This window comes from Mchenga conophoros, linkage group LG17, assembly GCF_057382185.1.
Source record: "Mchenga conophoros isolate Kocher_MC1m ecotype Shallow Benthic linkage group LG17, M_conophoros_male_GT1.1, whole genome shotgun sequence".
In the NCBI taxonomy this organism is placed as follows: Eukaryota; Metazoa; Chordata; class Actinopteri; order Cichliformes; family Cichlidae; genus Mchenga; species Mchenga conophoros.
The window spans coordinates 9,182,428-9,204,202 of NC_140542.1; the positions used below are offsets into that span (position 1 = coordinate 9,182,428).

The window sequence follows — 21,775 nt, forward strand, 5'->3', positions numbered from 1 at the left end:
ATGTTCACATGTATGCAGCCTGATATAGAATCATGCTAATAATGATTTTTTTTTTTTTATAAAGTGGGGTATATTTGATGTCCAGCGTAAAGCAAAGACATTTGAATACATTTTGTTTTTAAAAGAAGAAAGAGTTAGACGATTTTTAAAAAAAATCGTTACAAACACACTAAAATTGACCACAAAGTGATCAAAACTGCAAATTTAAAAAATAGCAGTTTTGTTCGGGTGTCTCAGAGTGAGCTCAAAACTGCCTCATAGTCTCCTTATGAATTATCCTTTCCTTTCCTGCTTCTGTTCAAATAAACGTGACAGTTGTGTTGCTTTTACGGGGAAAGCTTCCTAAAGAGTTAAACATCAAGTGCGCTCACTGCGCCGTGGTGGTGGCACTAAACCAGTCCTGGGGCTCCCAGAAGGAACTCTTAAGATTCTTTCATCTCAGTGAGGGAGGCAGTGCGTTGGACTCGGACCTGCGACAGTATCGTAAAAAGAAAGAAAGGAAAAAAAAAAAAAGGAGCCCTTCCTCCTCACGGCTCCATTCTTTTGCCTCCATCACTTGGCGGAGTACAAGCGGCGTGTGAGCATCCTCTTCCTCCCTCCGCTGGGCACCGGCCTGCCTCTGTACACTGTGACAGCGAGGCTACTCGGTGCGGCGCAGCGCACCGGAGCGCAGCTGGAGGAGAGCAGAGGGGAGAAGCGAACAGGAAAGCAGAAGAAGGGGAGGAGGTGGAGGACGGACGGACTGCTACCCTCAGACAGGCGGGATTATACCCCACAGTATCCCGTCCCTTCAACATGCCTCGAGGGAATAAAAGACTTGCTGGGATTATCGCGCTGATCGCCTCGTTGCTGCTCGGCTCTTGTGGGACAGGTGCAGGTGAGCGGCTCCGCGCGCCTCTGGCACTGTTTAGGAGAGATGTAGAGTGGGGTGTTTTCTTGAAAGTCATCCCTGTGGTTTACTATTCCACCTGGACTCACTCAGCTGTAATGAATGAGAATAATATGTTTGGACGGTTGTAAACACGCCCGCTAATTAACCTGCCAGCTGGCAAAAAAGAAAGAAAAAGTCTTCTTCGTCTTTGTTCTCATATATTCTGCAGATTGTTAATTCACAAAAACCCCCTGAAAAGGCTATTATAAATAACTATAATAACTCATAAAACACATTACAGTTTGTTTATTTGGATTTAATTTCTTGATTATTTTTTCGAGTCATTATGGTACAAATGATTTTAAAATGAAGAAATATTTCGTGTCTGCCCTGCGAAAGCTTTAACTGATCTGACCTGTTTTTCCGGGTTTGGCAAGGAGAAGCTCAGCGCAGTAAATTTAGTGAATTAAACAGTTGGCTGGATCTAATCCGACCACCACAAGGGCTTGTTGTTGAAAGGGAGCGCATATCCTCTGGGGATTTACGGCTGTCAAGTTTTAAGAGATAGTGAATTCCAGTTGCCTTCTTATTTTATCATTTTTCAGCATTTGATGTTTTCTCATGAGAAGGAGAGTGGGAGAGACTGTGGGCTCGTCCTGGAGAGGCAGGGAAGCTGTGTAGGATCCTGGAGCTTCTTTAAGGTTCAGAAAAAGATCCTTAAAAAGTGATTTCATGGTGTGAGGAGATTTCTTTAAAAGAAACCACTGAACATGTCTGTATAACAGATATAGAATTTTTGTCTGCAACAAGTGTGCTACATCTCCTGTTCACTGCTGCTGTTCAGTCCATGAGTGCATATGAGCTGTTAGTTTTTGATGGGAGGAATTTAGTGAATGGTTTCAGGACCTCCACAGTTGAAGTGGTTCAGTAAGATGTCATGGCCCCCTGCTTCCCACTGTAATTACTGTAGTCTACTTCCATGATACTGTAAATAAGGGCAATCTTGTATGTGACATCTCAGATTAAAAAACAAAACAAAAGGATCAGATGGTTTTGTGCACGCAACTGGCCAAAAAAAACAAAAACAAAAAACAATCAGGAGGACGACTGTAAAGATGGGCATCCACAGGCATAGCACTTTCTCAGCTGCATTGATTGTTTGGATAAATAGTGGACGTATTTATATTACTGCCTGAAAATGACCTAAATTTGGATGAAAAGACAGTGTTGGTGCAGACCCACTTTGTTCAGGTTCATGAAGCCTAACAATCGCAAAGCCAGCAATTTCACTTTGCTTCATATAGTTGATCTACAGAGTAATGTGTATTAGTGGGAGCCTTTATCATCCGTCTAACAATCTGTCGTCTGTCCATATTATGCTTCCTAAGCAATGAGCAGGTGTCAGCTCAGTAAAGAACTGCCATCTCATTCATCATGTTTCTTACAAGGAGGATGGGATGCTTCTGTCCATTCTGTAATAGTCTCTATCTGTCAATATACCCACTTTGTCACACAAGCACGCACACACTGAGCCAATTTCTCTAACGTTTCCAAAATGACAATATAACATACCCACATGACAAACTAAATGAACAGCTGTGTGATGGTGAGGAAGTGAACTGCTGAACTCGTCACTTTCCAGAACAGCTATGAGTCAGTTTATTTCCCAATGTGGACAGACAACATGTTACACAAACTAATTCTTTCTTTGGCGACCCAGTCCTTACCCTAACTAACTCCCAGCTCAAACAAAGACTTCAGCCTTGGACACAACAAGATGTTTCAGGCTGTGTGTACTTAAAGTCAAGGTATCTGTGATGACACGGAAGGTGCTGAGGTAGAGGGTTTTAGATGCCATTTAATGACCAAACAATGAGTTTGATTGAAATCGTCTTTGCTATTTGTGTGTAGCATCAATTTAGGCAGAACAGGTGATCTCAGTGCCAGCACACATAAGCCGGTGGCTGAGCTGCTATTCATCTTTAAATCCAATTAGCATAAGTCATATCAGGCATGGTATTTATGCTGCTTTAGCCTGCATACAGCTGCTGCACATCTGCAAGCTGCTTTGCAACCCACCTCCACCACAGCTGCTTCATTCCACGGTGCTTCTGACCTCATCAGCGTCATTATCTGATGGCTGCTCTGTTCTCTTTGAGCTCGCTTTGCGTGTATGCACAGAGAAGGACAGAGAGGTCCCAGAAAGAGCAAATGTGAACAAATGTAAATTGCTGAAGATGAAAATAAAAATCTTTTGACTGCTGTAGTCCTGACTGAAATAAATTTTTCATCCACTCACTCACGATCACAAGCCTAACCCGAAAGATGGTGATACCTAAAGCGAAATTACAGTACAATACAGAGTCACTTTAAGGTGAGAATAATGCAGACAAATCCAATGATTTTTCATACCTAAGTTGGAAAGTAGGCCAAGAAAAGTGTTTTGTGTCGTGACTGTCAACAGCCACAGTGGAAATTAAAAGTTTTACTTTCTCGCCCAGCACTCATCCTCTGCTAATCAATTCATGAAGAGGAGAATTTATTTTTAAGGCTCTCTTACCATTAAACGTACATTTCTAATTGGGGGTTTAATGACCATTTAAGAACATTATGCAACTGCTGCTGCTGCTAGTAACAAAACAGAGGTCACCTGCTGGATAAATATGTCATTTTAAACATTTGAGTAAATGACCAAGGCTATTATTTTTTCCCCAGCGAAGACTCTTCACCCCTTAGATCATTAGCATCATCAGCAGCACCACCATTATCATCTGTGAGAAACAATCTGGATCTCCTTCCTCCCACACACACCCTCACTGTTTGCTTTGTTTCATTTCACAATACAGGTAGACACATTTCTTTTTGCATTTTTCTCAAACTTGAAAGAAAACACAAATTTTCTTTATCTTCTTTTTGATTATTGCACCGACAGGGGCACCAAGGTAGCACAGGATGCGTTTCATCTCTCAGATGGCTGAGGGTAGATGTTTGATTATTTAAATAGCCGAGGCTGGGACGACAATGACTTTAAGGTGTTGTTATTTTCTAAGAGTGCTGGAAATTCATCTCCACCAGTCACAGCCAGACAGAGAATAAAAAAATGTGCTGGGGGAGAAGTTGATTTAAATTTGTGGCTGGCTCCCCGCTTCATATGGGAACAGCCCTGTCTCATCAGAATTTATTACTTTTCAATGAGCTGGTGGTTTGCACAGAGTGATCTAAAACCACGGAATAAAATCAATTTGATGCGAATGTGTCTCTGCAAACCATCCCTGTCCTTTATGCTTCATGAGGTTTAGAGAGCCAGTATGTGGCAAAAGAGCAAAGTAGTTAAGTATAAATTGCCCTTATTTTTATGTCATGTATTTAGCAGATGTGGAGTCATGAAGAGGTTCTGATTAAACCAAGGTTGCACAAAGGTGGCAGTACCTGGTGGTGTGAGCCTGGAGCTGTCAGTCATGAATCTAGATTTATTAATCCAGGGACAAGTAGTTAAGCCATAAAAGTGACAGAGAACTGCAGTCCATCCATCTGCCTTTGTAACCTCTGGGATTTTGTATTTGCCCAAGGCCAGCTCCCCAGCGGACGTCTGCCTGCCTAAAAACAGACCCATTCATCAAATGGGCCTGTCATTATATCAGATGACTTGTTATCGGTTCAAGAATTGGCCACATTCTGCTGAGGTCACTACTCACTGTCACTCTCTGGAGCAGCAGGAAAGCAGATCATCAGCTATTAGCAAAACCACACTGTGATTACCATCACTCTCTACAAGAAAATCTGCAGAAAAAGCTGCTAAATGGAAGATGTGATGAGATTCTTAACTGCTGTTTCAAATGAGTGTAGTCTGAACCTTTTGATCAAACATATTTTTGAAATTAAACAATAATAAATAATTAATTAAACATCCTTTTTTTTTTACTCCAGTTTTTTTTCCTTACAGTCCTTCTTTTATATTGCAGCACTGACCAGGAAGTTTCAACCATGGTTGCTGGAAATAAACCTACCAAAAACTTATGTTTTCTGCTTTGTTGCTAAACAAAGATTTCAAGCCTACATTACATTTTAGCCACCTGGGGGCAGTGCAACCCTCATAGACTGTATATAAAAGATGGCTTTACCATCAAAGTCTGAAAACTGAAGCCACTGCAAAAGCACCTTAAAGCTGCACTCTGTCCAGCATATTATACTAATAATAATGACACTAATGATAATTTGTTATATTAAAAACAAAATAAACTAAGTAAAAAATAGCAATACAAATAGTAATACATAGAAATAATATCAATAATATATTACACAATATGTTATTGTACAATATATTATTGATATTATATATCTGGTAGATAATTCTCTGTGTTTTATTGTATCATAGAAAGTCACAGCGTGTGCTATAAAGATTCCCTGTATCTGTCCTTGGAGTGGAGTTAATCAGTCTGTTACAGATGCTTCTCTGCTGCCCACCCACTAAGTGTTGTGCAGGGTGGTCAGGATAATCCATGATAACAATTTTCTGACTGCTTCTTCATAGAAGACTCTGGGAGAACAGCCTTAATATTGCTTGTCTATCAGCTCAGAAGGACCATAATAAAGATCAAGTTGGTTGCAACCAAGCCCATAAACTCATCAGGTGTTTTGTTAGTGACAAGAAAGGCCCCAAAGTATTCTTGCCTTGCTGTTGACAAGTCGCTACTATATTAGCACGCCGTGTACCTTGATTTGTCAGTCAGATCCACCACTCTGCTACATCCCTCACTTACATACAAAAAACTATGAAAGTTACTGTTATTGTGTTCTTGTCTGTTCTACACATGAACTTCATGTAATGCGAGTAGTTTTAATGACATAAAGACTTTCCCTGTGTCACCTCACCAGCTGAGCCACCCATTAACACTGACACGGAAGTATGATTAGGTTCCTTCAGTTATCAGGTAGCTCAAGAGGCACAGAAACTGTGCAAAAATATTGGGATGTGCTCTGCTGTTCTCGGGTAATATAAATCAAAGGTAAACATGTTAGGATTTAAACGGTGGCTAATTGTCAAAAAACAATTCGTGATTAACAGATTTGTTGACCTGGAACTTCCCAGAGAGAGCATGAACATGTATTTGGCCACTTTCAAAATGTAAACAAAATTTCTCTGGCTCGTACCTCAGCTTTGCCATCCTGAGGAAGCAGTTTTAACCATTTAATGCCTAATGAAGTGAACTGCAGGGTTTTTCTGCTTTGTTTTGCTGAAACACTTGTTAGTGACAAGCTAAGAAACCAAAACAGTGACTTAAAAGGTGCTAAAATATTTCTTAGAGCTGAAGGAAACAGCTTTACATAACTCCCTGTGGGTTTTGTCAGCATACGCAACACCTTTGACATAATCATCTAAGCCATTGCCATCTTAACAATATCGATTATTGCAGTGAGTAATGCAAGAGTTGCATCAATATTTTAGTGGAATTAATGTTTATGTGCTTGCTTTGAGCCCAAGATCTTCCCTACTGCCCTGCACAGTTTTAAGGTTTTCCAACTGCTTTTGACAATCTCATGTGGAGAATAATGTGTTCTTCCATTCAAATTAAATACATGATATGGCTACAAAGTCATTTATTATTAAAGGAAGGGTCATACGAGCTGATCCTTAGAAGAATACGCTGTATTTCTGTTAACGTAATGGAGGAGAAGCTGAGGAGATCAGCATATGGTGGTGGAAGGCACAAGAAATCAACAAGAAAGTGGAGGAGTTTGGTTCACTGCCCTGCATGGACATTCGTTGCCTGCGCCCTTCGTCTTTAATCCATTCAGTGACACTCCCAGGTCCTTCTCTCATTTCATCCATCAGTGGGTTTTCTTTGTGTGTGTATGTGTGTGTGTGTATTCGGATTCATTTGTCTCTCCTCATCTCACCTTCACACAGCTGCTGCTCTGTGGTGCACAACAACACAAGTCCCAGCAATGAAGTCCTGTTCAGTCCTGCATCACAATCTCTCTCTGTATGGTATTACTGTAACAAAGGCTGGGGGTGGAGTAGCAGGGTGGTAGGTGAATAGTAACCTACTTAACTGCTTGTATTATTGTATAAATCCACTTTGAACTGCCTCGAGAAAAACAAACTGAATTTTTTGGTGAAAAACAAAAAACAAAAATTTGACTGTTAATCATGTTACCCTGTGTGCAGTATCGCATGTATCGCATTCTCCTTTGTTCCTCTCTCAACCAGTTAAACAGGAAATCATCGTCACATTGAACCTAATCATAGTCGGTGACCTTCTCTGTTTTCAGTTTAATGAATATGTAAGAACCTCTTAAAATATGCTGAATACCCCAACCGGCTGCGGTAGATGGCTGCTGCTCCCTCCTGGAAGTTTTCTTCCTGTTAAAAGGCAGTTTTTCCTTCCCACTGTTGCCAAGTGCTTGGTCACAGGGACATCATCTAATTGTTGGGGTTTTCTCTGTATTATTGTGGGGTCTTCCTTTACAATAGAAAGCACCTCAAGGTGCCTGTTGTTGTAATTAGAATTATTTAGAATTATTTAGATTTAGATTAGAATGATTAGAAACTGAATTGAATTGAACTGGACTGAGTCATCAACTGAAATGATTCCTTTGTTGTTCTCAGTAGTGCCTTTTTTGTTGAGTGTGTTTGCTTTGCTTTGTAGTAGTGTTTACTCATAGTTACAGTAATGTGTGTTTTTATTAGCATGTTCTGTTCTGTTAAGTTTTGTTAAAACTGATGGAAGGCTGATGGAAGGTGAAAACCACAAAGAGAAAAAAAGATTGTGAAAGGAACCCTCAATGTCACTTTGTATGAGAAGCAATATTGTCATTGTGGGCTATTATTTATCAGACAGGCCTTGAGAAACAGAAAGGTTTTTCAGTTGCAGGATGTCATCCAAGGAAAATCTGCTTCTCACAGATCAATATATACAATAAAATATAAGTCAAAGGCATGTCGATACAACATTTTAGTGTGAAACATTACAATAAAACGTTATTTAGAAATGATTGCCTGTCACACAAATTATTGTGCCTGAATATAAAAGAATTCACCCCTCGCTTCTGGAAGTTCACATTTTATATGTGATTTAACACCTTTTTTTTCTTCTTCTTCTTTAGGCTCCTCATATTTGGGGTCACCACAGCAGCCCATCTACCTCCATTTTGCTATATCCTTAGCAGCCTCCTCTTTCATACCAACCTGTCACTACACTAGACTCCATGACATTCGTGAATTTATTTCCACATTTTTTCCTCATGTCGGGCAGCTACCCATCCAACATCCTTTCTATTCATCTTTCAACGCATATACACCTAACCTTGCCTCTCTAACTGTGTCTCCAAACCACTCAATCTCAGCTGTCCCACTGATGTACTCTTTTCTAATCTTGTCCGTCCAATGAAAATCTCAACATCTCCAGCTCTGCCTCCTGTTATTCTTTAGTGCCACTGTCCTGAAGCCATACATTATAGCAGGTATCACAACAGACTTGTAAACCTTCTCTTTCACTCTATCCTTCTGTCACGAATCACCCGTAGCACTTTAGCACTTCCACCCACTCCTGCACTCTCTTCTCCACCTCTCTTGTCAATCAATCAATCAATCAATCAATCAATCAATCAATCAATCAATCAATCAATCAATCAAGGCTTTATTGGATAGGTGGAGAAGAGAGTGCAGGAGTGGGTGGAAGTCCTAAAGTGCTACGGGTGATTCGTGACAGAAGGATAGAGTGAAAGAGAAGGTTTACAAGTCTGTTGTGATACCTGCTATAATACCATCAGCCCTTTTGCACATCTTTCTTTAACACCATACCTACCCAACACATCCTCATCTACGCCTGTTCCCTTCACCTACATGTCCATTTAAATCTTCTCCAATTCCTCTAATTTTTCTGAACGTCCAACCTGTGGGGCATGCATACTAACAACATTCAATATCAGCACTTTGATTCCCAGCTTCAAGCTCATGATCTTTTCTGTTGATCTATTCATGATCTATTCTATTTCAGTTCCTTTCTATACCATGGTAAGATGCACCACTGATGCTCCTGGCTTTGGTTCCCTCCCATCTGATCTCCTGCACACACAATATACAGGGTGGGCCATTTATATGGATACACCGTAATAACATGGGAATGGTTGGTGATATTAAAGTCCTGTTTGTGGCACATTAGTATATGTGAGGGGGCAAACTCCTCAAGATGGGTGGTGACCATGGTGGCCATTTAGAAGTCGGTCATCTTGGATACAACTTTTGTTTTTTCAATAGGAAGAGGGCCATGTGACACATCAAACTTATTGGTAATGTCATAAGAAAAACAATGGTGTGCTTGGTTTCAACGTAACTTTATTCTTTCATGAGTTATTTACAAGTTTCTGACCACTTATAAGATGTGTTCAATGTGCTGCCCATTGTGTTGGATTGTCAATACAACCCTCTTCTCCCACTCTTCACACATTGATAGCAACACCGCAGGAGAAATGCCAGCACAGGCATCCAGTATCTGTAGTTTCAGGTGCTGCACATCTTGTATCTTCACACCATAGACGATTGCCTTCAGATGACCCCAAAGATAAAAGTCTAAGGGGGTCAGATTGGGAGACCTTGGGGGCCATTCAACTGGCCCACGACGACCAATCCACTTTCCAGGAAACTGTTCATCTAGGAATGCTTGGACCTGGCACCCATAATGTGGTGGTGCACCATCTTGCTGGAAAAACTCAGGGAACGTGCCAGCTTCAGTGCATAAAGAGGGAAACACATCATCATGTAGCAATTTTTAAATATCCAGTGGCCTTGAGGTTTCCATTGATGAAGAATGGACCCACTATCGTTGTACCCCATATACCACACCAAACCATCACTTTTGTTGTTCCAACAGTCTTGGAGGGATCCATCCAATGTGGGTTAGTGTCAGACCAATAGCGGTGGTTTTGTTTGTTAACTTCACCATTCACATAAAAGTTTGCCTCATCACTGAACAAAATCTCCTGCATGAACTGAGGGTCCTGTTCCAATTTTTGTTTTGCCCATTCTGCAAATTCTGGGTCATCCTCGTTGAGATGCTGCAGTAGCTGGAGTTTGTAAGGGTGCCATTTGTGAGTAGCTAAGGGACCGAAGGGATGTTCGACTAATGCCACTCTCCACTGACATGCAGCGAGTGCTACGCTGTGGGCTCTTGCTGAATGAAGCTGGGACAGCCACTGATGTTTCTTCATTAGTGACAGTTTTCTTGCGTCCACATTTTGGCAAATCCAACACTGAACCAGTTTCACGAAACTTAGCAAGCAGTTTGCTAACTGTAGCATGGGAGATGGGTGGTCTCGTAGGGTGTCTTGCATTGAAATCTGCTGCAATGACCCGGTTACTGCGTTCACTAGATATCAACACAATTTCGATCCGCTCCTCACGTGTTAACCTCTTCAACATGTCAATGGCTGTAAAGAAAGAGAAACTTGTAAATAACGCATGTGTGATGGCATGCCACACATGGTAAGCTCCACACCTCACCACCCGTTGATTCACTTTAGTTTAATTTACAGTCACTACTTTAAAATATTCTATTTATTGTTCAATATCGTTTCTTTATTAAATGTATTCATTTTTCCATCACACCTTCCAATGTTTATATGGCGTGCACACATATTAACCTTGCAAGGTCAAAGTTCTGTTTTATGTTATATTAATATATCTTTCTTTGTTTGAGTTACCTGGGGGTTGGTGTCTCCTCCTGTCTGGCAAAAGGTGTGGCAAAGGGCTGGGAGACCTGAAGTACTACTGACAGCCTAATTGGATTGCACCACATGCTTCATTGCCTGGGGGGTGTTTCATGTTTGTTTAAATGTTTTGTATTAGTTGGTTATATGGCAGCCATCTTGTTTTCCCCCGTGTGTGTCATTTGGTTTAGCTAAACCAGTATTTAAGTCCCCCTGTGTGTCATTTCAGGAGGTCAGTTTGTCATATGTTTGTTTGAGGTTCTGTTAATTATTATCTTGAGTTTAGTCTATTGAGTTGACCTCTTTTATTTTTCGGCCTGTTTAAGTTTTGGCTTTGTTAAATATATTTTCATATTTTTGGGTCAATAAAACCCGTTTTTTGAATTAAAACCACCTGTGTCCTTTATGCTTTACTGCTTGGTCCCTGACAGCATGGAAGAATAAAGTTACATTGAAACCAAGCACACCATTATTTTTCTTATGACATTACCAATAAGTTTGATGTGTCACATGGCCCTCTTCCTATTGAAAAACCAAAAGTTGCATCCAAGATGGCCGACTTCTAAATGGCCACCATGGTCACCACCTATCTTGAGGAATTTGCCCCCTCACATATACTAATGTGCCACAAACAGGACTTTAATATCACCAACCATTCCCATGTTATTACGGTGTATCCATATAAACGGCCCACCCTGTATATACCTTTCTCCATTATAACAGACACCTCTGTCACCTTACTAGTAATAAACCGTGCATTTAAAGTCCCTACTCTCACCTCAGCAAGCCTGCCTTTCCTTCTTTCTTACTACCTCCTAACACACTTTTCCTTCTCATCTCTTTTATTTTTGTCCAACAGTAGGAGATTTTCCGCTGACACCCTGTTGGCCAACAGCACCAGAGGCGGTCGTTGTTAACCGGGGCCCTTAACGATCCTGCACAGACATTCTTTATTATCTGCATGTTTGACTTGGTAAAGATTTTATGATGAATGCCCTTCTGATGCAACCCTCCCCATTTATCCAGGCTTGGGACTGACACTATGAATACGCTGGCTTGTGGCTCCCTATTGCTGGATTGTGTGTAATTTGACACTGATCAGTAAAAATGACTGGTTGAAGTAGATGAACTTTTTCAGTGAAAAAAAACTTTTCTGTGGTCAAGATATGTACTGTCTCTGGAGGGTAAATGTCCTGCAAGAACTGAGAAAACAGAGGAACATGTCAAGTAGCTCTTAGGCTCCTAGTGTGGACAGTGTTTAGCAGTGCTGCCTTGCACCAAGAAGGTTTGACCACACCAGTTGTGGAGTTTGCATATTCTCCTTGAGTGGAGTTTTGGGAGTAAAAAATATAATCAAATCAAATATGAAGTATACCATCAGTAAATGTCTCTATATTTGCAGTTAATGTCAATGGAGAAGTTCCAACCCAATCGAAGGGACTGTGCTCTCAACAAAATAATAAGTCTTGTACAGCAGTGCTTCCCAACCTTTTGAATCCACGGCACATATTTCACATTAGAAAAATCACACGGCACACCACCAAACAAAACATCACAAAAAAACATAATAATTTTCCCCGTGCACCAGGTATAGCGGAATTGGCTCCGTTTGTCCCCAGTATACCATTTTTGCTTTCTTCTGTCTACTACTCATGCTAGGGCCTTCATCTAGAATTAAATTGATTACTTTTTCTTTTCAAATATTTATCTATTGCTATTACATGCTGCATTGTCTCACTCACAGCACGACTATTATATAAGTTCTTGTTCATCTTCTTCTGTTTTACTGGCAGTTGGCAACCTATTTAATTAGAGCAGGTAGTTGTACTGCCCTCTACTGGAAGAGAATGTAATTGTTCTGCACGCTACGCTGATCGCTTAGAGCAGCGGTCCCCAACACACCGGTCCGTGAGTCGTTTGGTACCGGTGTTGTGCCAAAAAGTGATTGTCTGCCAAAAACTGATTTCCGGTATTTGCCAAAAAGCGATTGCTCATATTTAAAGTGCTATAAGTAACTTGTTGGGCTATAATATGTTAAACATATGTCAAATGCATCCCTTATGGATGACATAAAGTCATCTTGAGCCACAAACAACATTCGTGTAGCAAGATACAAGCCGCAATCAGTTTTTGGCAGCGACTTTTATATAACCTTTATTTATGCAGTAAAAAAAAATCTCATTAACATTAAAAATGTATTTTGTAAGAGTAAGTTGCCCAACAGGACAGCAGAAATGGCAGCAAATATTACAATAGTTCTGTAAAAATATTTTAAGTGGGGATAAAGGACCGGATTGGTTATAATGTAAGTACAAGTTGTAAAGATACTTAAAAAACAGATAATTTTTTAATTCTTTATGTAACCCCTTTGTATCCCCTGTTCACCGAAGTCTATTTACGAACATACGTAAAGATATTACACATAAAAAATACACAGAAACACTGGAAATCAGTTTTTGGCAGACAATCACTTTTTGGCACAACACCGGGCCGCGAGAGTTGAGGCTCAGGTATGAAATTTATGGTTTTCAGGGTTTTTATCGGTTTTCAGCATTCTTTTGTTATCGTTTTTATCGTTAACTGTTTTCCTGGGTCTTTTCACGCGTGTTATGAATAAATCTTCTTTTTTTCGGTACCGGTACTAGTTTTATTTTGTTGTATTTATCCGCGACACCTTAAAGGCCGGTCCATGAAAAATATTGTCGGGCATAAACCAGTCCGTGGCGCAAAAAAGGTTGGGGACCGCTGGCTCAGAGTACTAATCAGATTGAACCAGATTATCTTCCACGGCACACCTGATCATTTCTCGCGGCATAGTGGTTGGGGAACACTGTTGTGCACAGTGTAATCATCTTCTAAGGCCATGACCATATGTTTTTTTAGAAAGCTCTTCAGGTCCACTTTAAATTTCTTTTGTTTTTTTCTTTGTCCAAGTTCCACCATTTTTTTGTGAAATTCAGCTCTGGGTTTTGCAAAATCTTGCCGATAGAGAAATGAACAAACACCACAGCAGACAAACTTGTTTTGAGGCTCCATCTTGGCTCCTCATCTTGGCAGAGGAACAACAGTCATTCTAGCAGATGCCCAGTAATGATGTTCATTCAAGTGACAAAGCCTTCTAGTGGCCATAGGGACTGTAACTCTTGTCCATTGATAACTTCAGAGGGAGTGGTGAATCATTGCCACTGTAGTTTATAAAGGAAATGGTTACTGTCATTAAAATGTTACAAACAATAGTTGTTTTTAGATCTGTATGAGTTGTTGTAATACATCCAAATTGTCTGACAGAATTTGTGAAACTTCAGGTTTAGATAATGTACCTTTAAAAGGAAAAAAAGAAAGAAAAAACAATGCTTTGCAAAAATCTTTAGGACTAACTTCTTACCCAATGCTGAGGATGAATGCTGGAGGCAAAAAGGAAAGGAGGAAGCAGATAATAATTTGTAAGTCTGTTTGTTTGTTTTTAATATCACTTAATATTCTCTCAGGGAGAATGTCTATAAAGACAAGTATGCCATTCAGTGTATTTGTCCCTATTTTGAAATGCAAAAATGATCCATTAATGATATTTGCATCACATAATCCACATGTCTCCTTCTGGGTCCATTAGTAAGTGTGATGTAACCAGCAGCAATTCTTCCAATCTACATAAGACTGACATATTTCATAGTGAATGGTCTTAAGTTTTCCTGCTTACTACCAATGTGTTCATTCATTTTTTTTAAATTACTAGTTTCAGCATGTGCTGTAATGTGGTAAGGGTTAAAGCTTACAGATACATGTTTTAATTGTGGCCTTGTTGCAGCACAGTTCCTTTTGATGATATAATTTACTGATTGGGTCTCCCTCCCATGAATCCTCACATCAATGCAGTTAACACAGCAATGCCAAACAGCAGTGATGTTTTCATGCCGTGTCAAAAAAGAGCGGTTAATTATGTTGCATGGGAAGGTGAATTTATGAGTGTTTTATAGCTTAATGTGATTTTGTAACTTTGGAGGGCTTCGATCATGAGTCAGCAGAATTACTGGCCTGGTGTGTTGCTAATAGACAGATGAAGGGCTGGTATGGAGGAACTAACGTTTCTCTCATTGTTAGCAGTCAGCCCTGCAGCACAGCATCTCACTTGAGCTGTCAGACTGTCAGGCTGTGGTCTGCAGCCAATGAAGACACAGGATTCATATCGTTCTCAGCCAAACTGCATTACCACGCAAACTTTTCCTTTGACTTTCATGGCCACGAAATAGTAATGATTATGGATGACTCAACAGAATAGTCTTATTTCACAACTTCTGCAGGGAAAAGAGAGATAGGAAGACACAACAGGAGAAGTGAGCTTGCTCCAAAAGGGTTTAGGAAAAGATCAATTGTAGCTCAGTTCCGTTCAATGACAGCATAAGTTGTTCTGGTATCAGTTTAGTAGCTGGAGTTTAGCTTAGCAGTTACCTCGACTGTGCCAAAGAACACAGAGAGGACTTAAAGAGGTATGCTTTGGTTTGTCTGGGCAAGTTCATGATTTTGTGGATTATTTGGGGCCATCTTTAGGAATGGCGACATGCTGACCTCTCATATCGCATGTAGTGATTAACTGTGCAGAGACACATATTTAACTGAACCAACTAAAGTCCACTGAATTAAATTTCCAAATGAACTGAATACATAAAATTACAACTAAGTATGATGTACAAAAATGAGTGGGCTCGGTAGTAGGTTGGTTGGCAAACAAGCTTTTGGGCCTCTCTGTGTGGAGTTTGCATCTTCTCCCCATATCTGTGTGGCCTTTCTCCAGGTACTCTGGCCTTCACACTGTCTCAAGAACATCCATGTTAGGTTAACTGGTGATTCTAAACAGGCTGTGAGGAAAGAATGTGATTGTAAATGTGATGCTTTTTCTGTGTCCATGTCACAATACAAGCAAATATTAAATAATCAAAACCTGCAACGAAGAAATAAGAGACACTAATAAATATAAAGACATTAAACCTAGAAGCATAATGAATTCCAATACACATAACAACAGCAACTAAGCACTAGAGCTAAATACTAAGGAAAATACAAAGATACAAAAAATAAAACAAACAAATAGTGAACATGTTCAAGAACTCAAAAGCTCTGGGTCAGACCCAGGACCACGACAGAAAGTATTTAACTTGATCTTTCTTATCTGTCATTTATTAAAATGTTAGATACCACTCAGTATTCAATATCTTGAACTGAAGTGCTTTGGATGCCTAAAACTAACTAGATAGGGAGCTGTACTCTGGATGCAAACACTGGTCTCTGATATTATAGTTGTATGTTTTACATACTTACCATCCACTCCAACCACTGTGTTATCTCTGATATAGTCTATAAATGCCAGACTTCCTTATTATTCACAAGGTAATCCGGCACAAAATAGAAGAAAAAGAATATTTAATTAAAGTGTGCAAAATGATTTGCTAATGTTTTTGACACTCAGTCTACTACTAATTGCACCAATATTTAGTGCAGAAAAAAGCACGTCTTAGTTTTTGCACTTCATATTGAAATGGACTGATTGTGCTTGTGTTTAGAAAGTGGTGCAATTAATCACACCTATTAGCGCTATTCAGGGGTTGCGCTCATACTTAGATTAGTAAATCTGGCAAAAGTACTGCATATAAAGATGCCAATTGTTGAGACACACAGTGAGTAAAAGTTGCCAACACTCAGCTCTCTGGTATTAACATTAGCACATAAACTATGCACTGGGAGCTTCATGGCAAAGGAGCAGGGTCTGTAGGTGTTATGTGTTTGATTTGTGGGTTTGCTGAGAGAAACAGTGTTCTTGAAACAGCCTTATTCCACTTCTTTGTGGAAATTTACTAAGTGACAAAAACATACACTTAAATAATTAACGCTCAGAATTCAGGGACTCAAAATAATAGACTTATTTCAAGCATAGCTTTAGTTTACTTGTAATAGTGTTATATTAGGTTTCCGGTAGTACAGGCTCTATCAGTGTTTGCATTATTATTCCACAATCAAATCCAGTTAGTCCTTCTGTCAGTTTAGTCCTCAGTAAAAGTTCTAAGCAAAACTTGAAGCTGTTTTTTAGTCTAATAAAGTTAGTTAGTGGCTGGGATTTCAAAGCATCTTATATATGATTGCTATATCATGTTATATCATGTTTGCCTGTGTTAATCAGTACTTTTTCCCCCCTCACAGCCACCTTTCAAATGTCACAGCAACTCTGAAGAAAATCAGACTTGCTTATTCAGAAATCTGATGATGTTTTACAGCACTCATGCCCTTTCGGTCATCATCTATATCTTGTTTAGTATCTCTGTCTGCTTTAGACTAAGCTAGACGCAGGTGAAGCAGCATCAGAATGATATGAAATGTGTTAGGTTGCATGGGTTATATGTTGTTTCCATAAATGAACTGAAATGAAAATCTGCAAAGATTCACTGCTTAAAAAACAGCTGAAATCCCCAGTTATTGATGATGACTGTGCACATTTAGTGAAATAGAATCAGAATCCAGTCGCTCGGGCTTGAGTCCATGCTCACCCACTGTAGGTTGGCTCGAGCAAGTATCTGCTGAAGCAGGCACACACGAGACAACTGTACTGTTTCCTTGAAGCCTCTGGAGTGTCACATGTGTGCCTTTTGCCACAGTGGATGATGACACGAGGTTATTAGGCCAAGTCTCACTGCCAACTCGTCACATATGGATGCTTGCAGAGGACCCCTGGGTGCTGCATTTAAATGCACTGAGTAAGCATCATTTTAAGCAGCAGGGTTAATGTTGTGCAGCATAGTTTAACTCTAGGGAGTAAAAACTGTAGATTATTTAGCAAGTGAAAACAAACTCAAAATGCTAAGATTCCAAACAGGACACAAACTGCAGTCTTCTGACTGACAGACTTGTGATTTACTGCACATCTATTCTTCCAAACTACCAGTCTCTACTGTTTATGATGGGATTATTGACGTTTGTTGTCCAAGAGTTCATGCTGCCACATGAACAGCACAGTTTTATCCATTTGCTAGATTAGATTAGATTAGATTAGATGAAACTTTATTTATCCCTCGGGTGGGTTTCTCTGGGAAATTCAGCTTTCAGTAGCACAGCACCGACAGAAGTTGCAGAATGTGAGCAGAAATATACCATATATACACATATACACATATATAAATAAAGATACATATATAAATACAGAGTATACAATAGGGATAAATAGAATAAATAGAAATAAGAATATACAAGGGAATTGCACATTTCAACTATTGTGAGTCTATTGCACTGTTGGATATTAACACAAAAATATTGCACAGTGAAAAAGGCACTATAGATTAGTTGTTCCCGCCCTCCTTTGTATCCCTGTTTCCCCTCCCTCTCCCCTCCAGCAAGGAATTAAACATAGCCATGACAGTAGTTGCATGCCTTTCTTTGTACCTTTATATTACTTTATTTTGTTAAAATAACGACCTGCATAAGAAATAAGTTTGTAATATAATGGGTCATTAAATTAGTCTGCTTTGCTAACCTGACTGACTAAGATATTCATTGATTATTTTGCTAGCTATACCTAGGCTAAAACTTTAGTCTGTTAACAAGCTAAAGCTAGCTAGCTACATGTAACTTAGCTACACTACGTAATTGCTGTTCAAAATGAGAAGTTAGAAAAAGCTCTTTAGCATAACTAGCAAAATCCACATCCATAAGGTGGGAAACAACAGCTTTTTCACATTCTTTATTCAGTATTGCAGACACAAATTCTGGTATCTGTTAAGTTATTTACGGATATGTGGGAGAAAAAGGCAGTTGGAGAATGTGGCTTACTTGCAGGGGGGTATAAATATGAAAATCAAACAAGTTGGGATTTATAATAAATCTTTTTTTAAAACATAGATGTTAATATTTGCTTTAGGTGTGACAATGTTGTGCAAAGGTTTGTTGAGATTTGGCTCACTTGTTAAGGAGGACAGATGAACAAGGTTATGTAATATTAGTAAACTAAGGAAAACATCCTGGCATTTTATACTGCACAGCTTATAATCTTATTGTGAGATTATACATTTCCTGAACACCTTGTCATTCCCACTGTCATTTTATACTGCACAGCTTAATTATCTGTTCTTGAATCTTCATTTTTCTGTAGGTGAGAAACATGTTTACTGTTTCCTATGTTATGAAGGGCTTACAAGTCACTGCTGTCCATATGGGATCTGCATCAGTGCATCACGGCTTCAAAGAAAATGCCTGGATGTTTTCCTGTTTTCCGTAGTTGACTAATATTACTTTATTACTTTGTGCAACTGTTTGGTGGTGTAGTATTTTTTTTAAGTATTGCTGTTGTTTTAAAACATGGACTACTGAAAGAAATGACAGTTGTGATTATCCAATTTCTTGCACAGGGCTACCCAAAGTAAAGAATAGATTTCCGACAATAAATTCACCTGAGCTTGAATAGAAATGCACACACTCTCAAGTACTTGCAGGGAAGAGCGGTTTTAGATGGAAAAGGCTTAGGTGGATATGACAGGCTATTCAAAACTGTCAACAGTCTCTGGTTTATAGTCTCAGGTAATGAAAATCCCTCTGTGCTTGAAATGAAGTACAATAATGTTGACAAAGTAATCTCAGAGGAAGCCTTGTTGTCATGGTTGGGAGACAGGACCAGGCATCTCTGAAGGGATTGTGAATAATTTAGGCCGACTCTTCTTGGTGGTGGAAATCCATTAAAAAATGTTAGATTACACAATAGTCATAGAAATGAGTGAACATTTGTAATGATCTAATAGTCAGGTGTTCTGGGGAAACGGCTTCCCTGTGAATAAATGACATATTAGTCACAGCCTCTGTCTTATAAGTACTTCAGTCATGAGGAGAACAGCAGCCCTCAGTTCTTCACTAAAGGGTTCTTCAGCATGACATATTCTGACAGACAGAAATATCGAGTCTGGGTCCTCCACCGAAGGGTAATCCTGTTCACTAATGTGTTCTTGCACTTCAAAAAAACAACAGCTGTGAAGTAGCATTGGCAGATATACGCTACAGCAATTTAAACACAGGGAGCCACAACATTAAAATCACTTCACTGGTATTGTTTATATTTCTGACATATTTTAAAATTTGTCCTGGACCACTGAATCATGGAAAGAGGATCTCTGGTTTCTTTTGGCATCTTGCCTTTGGCAGTGAATCCTTTGGGTCTTAAAGGTTATCAGTTTAGAAGCCCAAGCATTTTGTGGCTGATTTGTTGCTAGAACTCGCTAGACGCACTTGTAGTGTACGTACATCAGACAAAATGTCATGGATACCGCTTATAACTGATGATGAGAAACAGCATTTATGATGCTGTTCGTCGTAAATGTATACGATCAATTACAAATAAAAGTATGTGTTACATATGTTGCAATAACAAGACTTTTTTCTGATATGGTTATATCTAGTATTTCTACTGAATACCTGTTGGCATTAGTGCTGAATTTTTTTAATAAATTTACATCACTAAGGTTCAGTACGCCAGCATTTGACCTTGTTCGGTAACAGAGAAATGATTTATTTTCTGTGTTCATTGAATCAATATTTAAGATTCATCCTAGCAGCGTCAGTATTAAAGCAGAAAACCAATGAAATTGTATAGTTCATATGCACACTTCACTGCTGCAAGTTGTAGTAATTGTGTACACATTGTGTAATTGTGATCAATGTATCACAATCAGATTTTTCCCCTTTATTACTTTAAACCCTGTATTAATGGTCTGGTAAAATTTGTCCAGTGTTTCTTTAATAAGCATAACACTGATTATATTAAAGACTGAATGAATATACTCAAACATTTGTCAGTATTTTATATACACTTTATATTACTACTGCAGAATTTACATTTTCTAATAAAGGCCCGTGGACAAACTCTTGTCATAGTGTAGATCCTCTGATCATCAAAGCCATTCATAACATCATAATAAGCACTTCACTTTATGATATAGTTTTTGCATTGTATCAATGACTCAACTGCAGGTACATAAGTCACTAATTCATATAAAATTTGAACGTTGATGTATTGCTTGTCCTTGATTTCCATAAACATTAGAGTGTATGAGGCATGTAAACGTCTCTCCATGAAACCAAGCTGTCTTATTGCCTGAAAGAGCATTTTAAGGCCCCATATCTATCCCCCAACCTAGGATTACATATATTTTGGGTATCGGGCAATCCAAGTTTAACCTTTCAGGTGGAATGACACTATCATATGAGCAAAACACACTGAGATATTAGCCTATGAGACTGATTGAAATGGGCTAGTATAGATCACTTTTTCTAGTCTTACTGACCATACAAAGCATCCTACATTATGTGCCTCACTTACACAGCTCTAAACTCTTAATCTGTACTTTCCTTTAGGCTAACTGTTTTGGAAGAGTGGATGGGGTCCCCCCTCCCCCCTTGACAGTTATGATAGATCTGATCATTTTGTTGAGGGGATGTGACACCTTACCAAAGCCAGTTCCTGGGAAAGTGAGATACATACAGACTTTAAGTGCAGAATCTTTCCCACTTCCAAACCCACGGTGGATTCAGGATGAACATTTAGCCTAAATGTCTTTGGACTGCAAGAGGAAACCAGAGCACCTAGACAACACTAACATAGGCAAAGGGAGAACATGCAAACTCCTCACAGAAAGTCCTTATGAATGTCCAGTGAAACAGACCGTGAGTGTAAACACTGATCTCTGTCTTTTCTGCTGTGGCTGGATAACAGATGTTTGTGACAACCCACTGATGTCCAGTCTTCTACCATCATCCTTCAGAAGCTCCTCCCAGCTGTCCAGTAGTCATGGGCCGGTCTTTGCTAAGGTCAACAGGAGAGAAGGTGAGTAGTTATTCATTGTTATTGTTAAACTTAGACGTTTCACCATCTGCTGTTAGTACCCTGGTAATTGTCAAAAATGCTAACAGAGACAATCCAAGCTGGTTAGCCGTGCACCACTGCAAGCCCAAGTGAAACTGTGACTTTATTACCCAGAATTCATTACTCAAACTTAATCCCACACAGCAGTAAAAGTTCAAACATAAAACTGAACTCATTGGGGAGTGCTCTCTTATTGTAAAGGCAATTATTTTGTTTTTGTTTTATTTGCTACCTTGTGAAGAAATCCATTTGGCTGACCTTACAGAGCACTCACAGTAAAATTCAATTATCCTCATGGTGTAGTCATCGTA

General features: G+C 39.4%; 1 protein-coding gene across 1 annotated transcript in view; it reads left to right on the top strand.

Moving 5' to 3' along the window:
* The first annotated feature begins 365 nt into the window (after nucleotides 1-365).
* The window catches only part of LOC146555053 (contactin-associated protein-like 4), a 112,385-nt gene continuing 90,975 nt past the window's right edge, over nucleotides 366-21,775 (top strand). The window contains exons 1-2 of the mRNA XM_085253033.1: nucleotides 366-877; nucleotides 21,315-21,425. Coding sequence (XP_085109159.1) covers nucleotides 796-877; nucleotides 21,315-21,425 — 193 coding nt within the window. The 5' untranslated portion in view covers nucleotides 366-795. The remainder of the gene's footprint in view (nucleotides 878-21,314; nucleotides 21,426-21,775) is intronic.